This window comes from Nuphar pumila, chromosome 3 (genome assembly GCF_984573655.1).
Source record: "Nuphar pumila chromosome 3, dmNupPumi1.hap1.1, whole genome shotgun sequence".
Taxonomy (NCBI): Eukaryota; Viridiplantae; Streptophyta; class Magnoliopsida; order Nymphaeales; family Nymphaeaceae; genus Nuphar; species Nuphar pumila.
In genome coordinates, this window is record NC_143251.1 from 40782942 (window position 1) to 40794248 (window position 11307).

Sequence of the window (11307 nt, forward strand, 5' to 3'; positions counted from 1 at the left end):
CATGAATTTGCATCATGAATCTGTGTTCTTTGGAAAAATTCAAGATTTCTCCTGTATTTTGGGAATATCAGTGATTTTAAGGTAAGTGTATAAAATTTGTGTGTCTCAGAAAAATATCGGCAGTATCCTGGGAAATCCGGTAAATATTATTTTTAACTTATATGGCTTTTTATCTAATGTCATATTCTATCTATGTGTTGATACCTTTGAACTTTGTTTTCATATCCTTTTTTGGAAACACTAATAGAAGGTACTTTTCTTGATTTTCCTAATTTTTCCTCAAATTCTATTTCCTTCTAAAGGTTGTCCTTTTGTGCGTGCTATGCGTACCTATGATGTTATCATACTTGTCAAATAATGTAGAGATTTTCTTCTGTAGTATTGCTTTCTAAGAATTATTGCTGATTTTTGCCCTTGATATTGTCAGGAACATGGGGGTAATCTCAATCAAGCTGTGAATGCTTATTTTAACGAAGGAGAAAGCGGCATGTATGTACTTGAGCGGCACCTTTTGTCTTCTGCTAGAAATCTCATGAACTAAGAAATGAGAGAATGATATATTGTATGTTTTTTTAAGTATATTTGTAACTGAATGATGGATAAACATCTCACCTTCTGTGTTTCAGTGCGCCTCCAGCTATTGCTGCCTCTCAAAATGATTTCATGGAAGTGGATGATCCAGAAGAAATTGAACCTCGGCCGCCTCCAGTACCATCTTTGTTTGCGAATTCCAGTTTGAATCGCTTTTCACTCCTGGACCCAGGCTTTGTTAGAGATTTCTTTGATGGGAGAGGCCCTACAGATGTTAGAAGCCATGAACCTTGGGTTTCACACCCAAGGGAGGTGAGGGAGATCCCTATAGAGTTTAAGGATGGGGAAGGTCGGCCTGGACCTTCTGGGACTAGGCCTACCATTGAGGATATTTCTGGAAGTGCAGATTTATATGGACCGGAAACTCATGGGACTGTGACAATTGTTGATGATGAGGTTCAAACTAGTGGTGCACGACTGAGTGCTGCAGGCCAAAATAGGAACATAGATAGCAGTTTTGATGATACATTTGTTGACAGATATCTTGAACCAAGTGCTTCACAATTGAACAATATGGCAGACAATGATATAGAGGAAGAGATGTTGCAAGCTGCAATTGAGGCCTCAAAACATGATGCTAACAAGATGATGCTTTCTGGCACTGTTGATGTATGTCATTCCTTTGTGGCCAGTGCGGAACATCATTCATTATTCCAGAGTCATTTTTGCATAGACTTCCTGTAACATGTCAACCACTTGTGATGTAGGATACGGCTGGCCCTCAACATAGGCAGATTCCACCTGTTATGGAAGACCCTGACCTTGCACGGGCTGTTTCATTGTCTTTGAAGGTAGTTGTCATCTGTAGGTTCCTCATTAATTTATTTGTTGTTTCTTGTTGATGATGTTTCTTGGTTTCAGACAGAAGAGCAAGAGAAGGCACTTCGTGAACACAGAGCAACTAATGGAGTGTCAGAAGGGGGGCCTTTGGATGTATCTGGCGTTGAAGTTGGAAGATCTATTGCAAATGGAAGGTGGATATCAGAGTTGGTCCATTGTGTCATGAATGTGTGCTTGCATAATTATAATCATAGAATGTGAAGTAGAATTTGGACCTTTGTGTTTGAAATATGCACTGAAGAACCAAGCTGTTTCATGCTATCCAAGACGACTAGCAAATTGCCAAGTTGTCTTTGCTGCATCCAGTCTGGCACTTTTGTCTTTGGGTCTGATTTCCTTGAATTATTTTCAGATATCAGCCTTCTTCCATTTAGGAAGTGCAGGAATGCCAAGATTTTCCAGCCCATCTCCCTTTGGGTGATATCACCTGCAATTAGTTGAGCTTGGGTGTTGCTTTCATGTGCATATTGAAGCATGGTATGAAAAACTACTTATTCATGAACAACTTTCTTATGTAAAAATTTTCTTTTTCCATCTTGGAGGCTTCGGGTTGGTTCATCTAAAAAAGGATCTTCAAGCCGAATCAATACGGAAGCAGAGGATTTATCGATTCGAGGAGAAAGTGATGATGGAGTGCAACAGCCTTTGATCAGACAGAGGTCCAGGCGTCTTGCCTCTGGAGCTGCAGAAACTACTGATGAAACTGGCCAGCTGTTGGAAAGGGCATCTTCAACTACTGAACTAAATCATGCTGCTAATCATTCTCAGGATGATAGGGACTATTTTCATTCTGATGAGGTTTTTAATGTATTCTATGCCATTAAAGCTTTTGTAACTTATCAAGATATTAATTAGGTATATGGGGACTGCATTAATTAATTTTTGTTTGGTAATGTGATGGCTGCAGTGGGGAGGCATATCATCAGAGGAACATGATGAAGCGGTTATGCTTGAGGCTGCACATTTTGGGGGAATTCCTGAGGGAACTGCATACCGATTTACATATCCATCTGATCAAGGTGCTGATGGCAGTGCACACTCATACTCTAGGCGTTCACCAAGGTCACCTTCTCCTACCCTTGCAGCACAACGCACACTTCGAGAACAACAGGTTTCTCTATTTCTTTGGTTAGAATAACCATGTTTCAAGTTATTTCATAGATGTAATTGGTGATGATAAGAGCTGGTTCTATAGGATGATGAATATCTTGCATCACTGCAAGCAGACCAGGAGAAAGAACTGAAGGCAACGCAGGAAGCTGAAATCCGTCGTTTGGAAGAGGCAGCTGCAAGAGAAGCTGCTATGCGAGAAGAAAAGCAACAAGAAGAGGAGGCTCGCAGGAAATTGCTTGAGCAAGAGGTATTTTTTTCTTGCTTACAAATATTTTAATCCTAGAGTCAAATATGTATATGCATTTAGCTTTCTATTCAGACATTAAGATGCACCTATACTTGCGTATGATATGTAGGAAACTATGGCGGGGCAGTGTGAGAGACTGCCTATTAGATAGTGTAGTTTTGTATTTACAGTTTGGATCCGGATCCGGATCCAAACTATTTGTATATAATGGCATACTTGTAAATAACCCCAGCTTATCAGGGTTATCGTAAATGTTATGTATTAGGGCTTTTGCCTATATACTAATGAAACATGTCATGATTTCTAATGATAAGAAATCGTGACTCATTGCAGCCTCTCTCTCTTTCTTCTCTTAGTTTCTCGTTTGCAGGCTCTGGAGAAAACTCACATGGTATCAGAGCACGTCTGATCCAAGGGCTGAAATTCTTCCTTCCTCGGTGTGGCTGCTGCAACACGATCACGAGCCCCAGGTACTTCTTCCTTCAATCTCTTCTAACCCAAAATCAGTTTCACGATATTTTCTTAGCCCCACCCACTTCTTGACTTCTTCCTTCATTCAGTTTCACGATATTTTCCCAAATCAGTTTCACGATACCTTCTTCACTTCTTCCTTCATTCTGTTCTAACCCAAATCAGTTTCACGATACCACTTCTTCCTTCATTCAGTTTCACGATATTTTCCCAAATCAGTACCACTTCTTCCTTCATTCTGACGATACTTTCCCAAATCAGTTTCACGATACCCCTTCTTCCTTCATTCAGTTTCACGATATTTTCCCAAATCAGTTTCACGATACCCAAATCAGCCACTTTTTGATTTCTTTGCTTTCACATATTTGGGTTTTATCGGCTGCTCACTGATCTGTACATCAACGATATTCCTTTTATTTCTGCTTTATTATTGCTGTGTGCAATTTTTATATATTTTTCAAAAAAAAAGGCAAAGTCTTAGCTTCTTTTATCAAATCAGATTAGACTTGATAATCCGGGTATCAGTTCTGATAATCAGATTCACGCTGAATTCTCAGCTATCTACTGTTTAAAAAAAAAAAAAAAGAATTGCTGCATTTATATACTGATTGCACACCCCAATAATATTCTTTTTCTTGTTCTAAGTCATGGATTCTTCTTCTTCTCAAACTTTTCTCTCATCCAACTTTCTTCGCCAACTCATTTCTGAAAAACTTACCAATTCCAATTTCTTGATCTGGAAGAGACAAATTCTTCCATTCATTAAAAGTCAAGGTCTTTCTGGCATGGTTTTAAAACTCGCCGAGTCAACTCGGTGACTCGGCTCGACCCTCCAACGAGTCAACTCGGCAAGCTAAACTCGTTCTGCGAAAACTCGGCCTTGACTCGGGCTGACTCGGGTTGACTCGGGCGAGTTTTGGGCACTTTTTTTTTTTTCATTTTTCAAAGGCTATGGGCATTTTTTTCATATGTAAGTGTTCATTTTTCAAAGAACAAATAGCATAATAACAATAGGCTTACCAACTTAATATAAAATCACAAAATTAGTAAAAGTCAATCAAATTTCACATGTCCATCATTCATTCCTTTTGGTAGCTCCAGGTAAGGAATCAAACCCAGTACCCCTCAATGAACATAGAGTGAATCCACTAATCCAGCTAACATAACTGATCCCTCATGCAACCATCTCTGAGACCTACACAATAGTTGGCAGCCAGCCAGTTCAAAACCAACAGCATAAAATGCCCACATTTATCATTATAATACATATACATCACATCATTCTCATTATCCAAAGCTTATATGCATTTATGTGCAGATATATAAGGCATGGTCCAATCAACTCTACATCAGAAACACACTTACAAATATCAAGATAAAGTTCAATGTTCCCAAAATTTTGCAAGGATTTTCTGAGGCCCTGCAACACAACAACTATGTCCATATATTCAGGATGTAAACCATGATCGAGCATGGCTATTAAAGTTCTTGAAGCTAGTAATTAAGTCATTCTTTATATATTGTCTTGAAAGACTTGCTCCTAATTTATATATTGTCTTTGTTTTAAAATCAAAAGTTAACAAAACCTGGTCCGAGTCACCGAGTTGACCCGTCGAGTCACGAGTCAATAAAGAACGAGTCGAGTTCCGAGTCACGGGTTTTAAAACCTTGCTTTCTGGACATTTAAATGGATCAATTTCAGCTCCTACAGAATTTATCATACAAGAAACTAAGGATGAAAACGAGGCTGATTCTATACAACGAATACCAAATCCCCAATATGAAAATTGGATGAAGCGTGATCAAGCTGCAATTGCTTTCCTTATCTCCACTATCTCTCAATAAGTATTGGTGGGAATTCCAGATGAGTGCTCAACAAAAGAATTATGGGACCGACTAGTGAAGACATATTCTCAGATTTCAGAGGCTAGAATTTCCTTTCTTCAGCGTGAATTTCAACTCCTCACTAAAGGTTCCATGTCTGTCATGGAATACTTGAACAAGGTCAAGAACATAAGCGATCAACTAGCTGTTGTCGGGTATGAAGTGACAGACAAAGATAAAGTCAGGCAAGCCTTGAATGGATTAGGATCGGAATTCCATGTTCTTTCGACCTCATTGTTATGTCTGCCCAGCTTACCATCGTTTGAAGACTTGCAAGCGAAACTCCTTCAATATGAGATGACCTTAAAGGGGATGTCACATGACACTGGTGGACAGGTTCTTGCTACTAGTGTTTCCTTTGGCCAGAGACGCGGTAATAGTCATTTTGGTGCAGGCAGAGGACGAGGACGGGGTACTCCAGTGGGGCGTGGGTTACTACCCACCCCGAATGCCTCTCCTTATAATCTGAAAAACGTGCCCACCTGTTATCTATGTAACAAACGAGGTCACGTTAAAGCCAACTGTTGGCACAATCCACAAAACAAAGGAAAGTTCCAAAAGGGTGAGAGCTCGTCAGGACGAAAGGAGAACCCTTCAAAGTTTGGTGGCGATGTGAAAGAGCTTCTTTTGGCTGCATTGTCTGAACTTGATCTGAAACGCGATGATAAAGGAGTCTGGTACATTGATTCAGGGGCAGCTACTCATGTCACAGGTAATGCGGGTAAATTCTCTACTTTAACTCCTTATTTTGGAAAAAGTAACATCGTCACTGGAGACGAGTCACACCACCCCATCACCCACATTGGAAATGTTTCTATCCCCTTGCCCAAATCCCCACTTCATCTTTCCAATGTTCTTCATGCCCCAAATATTACAAAAAATATTGTTTCTGTTTCTAAGCTTGTTGATCATACCAATTCTTCTGTTGAATTTACTCCGTCTTTTGTTTATGTCAAGGATCTACAAACGAAGAAGACGTTCGCTAGAGGGGAACGCCGGGGAAATATGTATGTCTTCCAGGAGGACCCTTCTACTTGTGTTCGACCTACCTTGAAGTCATCTCCTCAGTCTATGTCGTCAAAGCATATCCATGTGTTCAATTTGCAATCTTCAAATAAATGTAATAAGCCTGATTTTTGGCATTTGCGTCTTGGTCATTGTGGTCGAGTCTTCGTTGAGCGACTCGTATCTGATGGTCTTATTCCTGAGTCTGGCCTGATTCCTAGACCAGATAATAAAATGTGTTCAAGTTGTCAAATGTGTAAGAGTTATGTTCTTCCTTTTCATTCAATAAATGAGAGAGCTTCAAGGCCTTTTGAAATCGTCTGTTCCGATGTATGGGGACCGGCTCCTGATCCTTCTAATTCTGGCAGCAAATATTATGTTATTTTTATTGATAATTTCTCTCGCTTCACTTGGATATATTTCATGAAGAATAAATCAAAAGTTTTTTCTATTTTTCGTTGTTTTCATACATTTGTCAAAACTCGATTCTCTTGTAATATTCTACATTTCCAATGTGATGGTGGGGGGAATACTCCTCCAGGGATTTTATCAATTATCTCCAAGATAATGGGATAAATCGTAGAGTATCTTGCCCGCATACTGTAATGAAATATGCAGAAAAACAAAGAGTGCGTTAAGCACTTACAACATTCACTAATAAACGAACAAAAGGGCTAACACCCAAACCCACAAGAGACAACACAACATAAAAATATAAATGTCTCTTATTGAAAAGAGAGAGAGCTCTCAAGAGTAAAGAATACAAGAGGGGTTCACCCCTATATATACACAAAAAAGAGGAGAGGAGGGGTGACCTTAGGCCTTAAAAGGAGAGCCACCTAGGGGGCTCCCCATGGAGTCGTTGGGAGCCCCCAACGGTCACAAATGTGACCGTTGGGGGCCCCATCGACTCCATGGTGGGGCCCCTTATGTGGCTGGAAATAAAACAAAAAATATAAAAAATAAAGTGCAAAATAAATACAAAAAGAAAAACAAAAAAGACAAGTACCCCTATCAGGTACTTGTGAAATGTCTAAAATACCCCTAGTGGGTATGCTTAGACAATATATATATATATATATATATATAGATTACATATGTATTTTAACACCCTCCCTCAAGCTTTACGGGGATATAACCGAAAGCTGGTTAAGAAGAAACAAGAAACGAGGAGCAGCAAGAGCTTTAGTGAAGAAGTCCGCCAACTGGTACTCGGATGTGACGTAAGGAAGTGTTATAGTTCCTCTTAGGAATTCATCACGTACGTAATGGCAGTCCATCTCAATATGCTTAGTACGCTCGTGGAAGGTGTGATTGCTTGCAATATAAATTGCGCTTTTGTTGTCACAACACATCTTCGAAGGAGTAGAGATGACAATGCCCATATCACTGAGAAGACTTCTTAGCCACACAAGTTCCATGGTTGTAGTGGCCATAGCTCGATATTCTGCTTCTGTTGAGGACAAAGAAACTTTGTGCTGCTTCTTTCATCTCCAAGAAATCATAGTCACCTAAAAAAACACAGAAACCCGTAGTTGAGACTCGGTGATTGGGATTTCCTCCCCAGTCCGCATCAGTATAAGCAATTAAATCAAGTGATGAGGAGGAGGAAAGAAAAACTCCCTTAGTTATGGTGTTTTTGATGTATCTGACGATCCTTAAGACTGCACTCATGTGCACGGTTGTAGGTGCATGTTGAAACTGACTGACTGAGTGGACGGCATGAGCTATGTCTGGCCGAGTGATGGATAAGTAGGTTAGCGATCCAACAAGTTGCCGATAGGGAGTAGGATCCTCGAGAGGTGTTCCATCTTCCAATCTTAACTTCGCATTGATGACTTCAGGGGTTTCTATCTTCTTATCATCGGAGATACCAGACTTGGAACAAATGTCCGCAGCTAAGAGTCCTAACACTAGTCATCCTAGCTACAGGTGCGAAGGTTTCTTCATAATCTATACCATATTCTTGAGCATATCCTTTAGCTACTAACCAGGCTTTATAACGTTCTAAGGAACCATCACTTTTAGTTTTAATTTTAAAGACCTATCTACATCCAATCGATTTCTTTCCAGTGGGTAATGAAGTTATTTCCCAAGTTTTTGCCTTTTCAAGGGCACTAAGCTCTAAGTTCATGGCTTCAACCCATTGGGGAATGTTTTTGGCCTCATTATAGTGTGAAGGTTCATGAAAAGAGTGCAATGCAATTAGACATGCTCTATACCTAGGCGTTAGGGACTCATAGGAAACAAACCTATTAGGAGGATTGGAGATTCGACTGGATCTCCTTAAAAAGGTTTCTTCTAAGTTGGATCCTTGAGAGTATCTTTCTAAGGCACTCATTTGAGCTTGTTGACCACGCCTAACATAGGTTTGGATTGGTCTATCACTTTCATTTACAACATTGTCAAGAGGAACATCCTCTAGGTCATTCAAAGGCTCATTAGAGATTTCCTCTTCTTGAGGAGTCTCATCTTCTTGAGAGAGAAGATCAAATAAAAAAGCATATTAACTTTCGTCAATATCTTTAGTTTTCATAAAACCATTTTCATTTTCCAAAAAGGTTACATCTTTGGATACATAGAGTTTGTTATTTTTTAAGTCAAAACATCTAAAACCTTTTTGATTTTCTCCATATCCTAAGAACACACATTCAATAGCTTTAGGAGATAATTTGTCCCTTTTATGAGTAAGGACAAAACATTTACACCCAAAAATTCTTAATCTATTGAAATCGGGTGTTCTTTCAAATAGTTTTTCATATGGAGATGTATTTTGTAAGGATGAAGATATCATTCTATTTATTAAGTAAGTTGAGGTTAAGGCCGCTTCGGCCCAAAAACTTTTTGGAATTTCCTTGGAAATAAGGAGTGTCCTAGTGGTTTCCATGACGTGCCTATGATTTCTTTCGGCCAAGCCGTTTTGTTGGGGAGTCCTAGGACACGATCTTTGATGACAAATTCCATTCACTTCTAAATAATTTTGAAATTCATTTGATAAATATTCTCCTCCCGAATCGGATCTAAGAGTAGAGATATTACTTGAAAATTGATTTTTAACTATCATATGAAACTTTTTGAAGAAGTTAAAGACTTCGGATTTTAAATTGAGAAAGTAGATCCATACATACCTAGTGTAGTCATCAATGAAAGTAACGTAATAGGAGTACCCTTCTTTAGACATGACCGGGAAAGGACCCCAAACATCCGAATGGACTAACTCAAAAGGTCTTTTGGACACAAAAGTTCGGTTTGGAAAAGGAGTGAATTTCATTTTTGCCAAAAATACAACTCTTGCAAACAAAATGTTTCTCATTACAAAATTTCTTTCCAAATGGAAAGGAGTACATTTTTGAGAAACTTGGATGTCCAAGTCTTTGATGCCAAATTTCAATATTTTTATCTTGGACATGGTTACAAAAAGAGTTGGTGGGGAGTTTTAAGTTGCTCATATAATAGAGATCTCCCCTCCTATGGCCTTGCCCAATCTGCTTCCCGGACCGGAGATCCTGTATAGAGCAATCCTTAGTTGAGAAAGAGATTTCACATCCATGGTCACATATTTGAGCAACAGAGAGGAGATTTAAATTAAGTTGAGGTACAACTCTCACGTTTGTCACAAAGAAATCTTTGGAAAAATTTAAAGTTCCAAAACTTTTTACTTGTAAAGATGTACCATCGGTAGTTGAAACATAGGAGTTTTTATAGTTATTACACAAATCGGAAAGCTCATTTTCAAGCGGGGTCATATGAAAGGAAGCTCCAGAGTCAAGGATCCAAGAACACATACCTGGAGGAGAGGAAGAAGCTATGGCGGCACCCGAGGTTGATGGTATCTTAAGTAGAGTTTGTAGTGCTTCCGATAGTTGAGCAAGAGAAAAAGATTCCTTCCCTTTGATGGTTTCTTCTTTCTTTTGAGTAGCTTCTTCAACGGAAGCAACCTTATGTTTAGGTGCTTCATTCAACTTAGGGCAATTAGGTCTTATATGACCCGACTCTTGACAATGATGGCAAATGACTTTTCTATAGTTGCCATTAAAATTATTTTGCCATCCAAAATGTGGGGGTTTGTAAGGTTTCATATGGTTGCCGGGTTTTGATACGGCCAAAACATCATCTCCTCCTTTAATCATGCCAAGACGAGTTTCTTCTTGGCATATTTCGGCTATGACATCTTCCAAGGAAAGAGGCTTAGATCTATGAAGAAGAGAAGATCTAACTTGTTCATATTCGGGCCTAAGCTCATGTAAAAATTGGAAAAAGTGCTCTTTTTCCATTTGTTCTCTCCTTAATTCCACATCCACACTAGAAACCCACTTTGGTTCTAGTAAGGATAGTTCATCCCATAGGGGTCCAAGAGTGATAAAGTAATCCCTTACACTCATCTCCCCTTGCTTGATAGTCCGGATTTTTTCTTGAAGAAAGAATTGACGAGCAAGGTCTTTTTGAGTAAACATACCTTTCATAAAGAACCATGCTTCGTTAGCCATCCGAAATTTAGCAATGTTGGCGCAAATCTTGAGCTCCACATTGTTCATGAACCAAACAAGAATCTTGGTATGCTTACTTTCCCAATCTTCTACTTTAGATTGGTGATCTTCGATGGCCTTCATGCGAGCATTTCCTTCAAGGGCTTTTTCTTGATCACCATCCATCTTAGTTAGTTGGAGTTGAGTTTCCAGAATGGTGCCCATAACGTATCCCCAAAGTTTTTTACCTTTCAGGTTGTTCTCCATGGCGGCGGCCCACATCATGTAGTTGGAACCATTGAGCTTGAAGGAGAGATCAATCTTTTGTTCTCCTTCCATTTAATCACTCACAAGAGGAAAAACGAAGAGAGATATAACAAGAAAAAAATATAGCTACACAACAAGCTATATTAAGAAGAAGAGCATACACAAGGCTCTGATACCATGTAATGAAATATGCGGAAAAACAAAGAGTGCGTTAAGCACTTACAACATTCACTAATAAACAAACAAAAGGGCTAACACCCAAACCCACAAGAGACAACACAACATAAAAATATAAATGTCTCTTATTGAAAAGAGAGAGAGCTCTCAAGAGTAAAGAATACAAGAGGGGTTCACCCCTATATATACACAAAAAAGAGGAGAGGAGGGGTGGCCTTAGGCCTTAAAAGGAGAGCCACCTAGGGG

The 11307-nt window shown here is 39.3% G+C and overlaps 1 protein-coding gene across 6 annotated transcripts in view; it reads left to right on the forward strand.

Annotated features, from left to right (window-relative positions):
- Window positions 1–11307, forward strand: part of LOC149842682 (plant UBX domain-containing protein 8-like) — a 43744-nt gene that overhangs the window by 3940 nt on the left and 28497 nt on the right. For 4 of the 6 annotated variants that reach the window (XR_016430800.1, XM_089999356.1, XM_089999360.1 and 1 more), the window contains exons 2-8: window positions 428–489; window positions 627–1200; window positions 1299–1382; window positions 1453–1565; window positions 1974–2238; window positions 2339–2542; window positions 2627–2791. Coding sequence is in view for 5 of the 6 variants with exons in the window: in XM_089999356.1 (XP_089855482.1) it covers window positions 428–489; window positions 627–1200; window positions 1299–1382; window positions 1453–1565; window positions 1974–2238; window positions 2339–2542; window positions 2627–2791 (1467 nt within the window). In the remaining variant the exon portion in view is untranslated. Of the gene's footprint in view, window positions 1–427; window positions 490–626; window positions 1201–1298; window positions 1383–1452; window positions 1566–1973; window positions 2239–2338; window positions 2543–2626; window positions 2792–2900; window positions 3843–11307 lie in introns of those variants that run through there. The other 2 variants (XM_089999359.1, XM_089999357.1) reach the window with 2 other exon arrangements.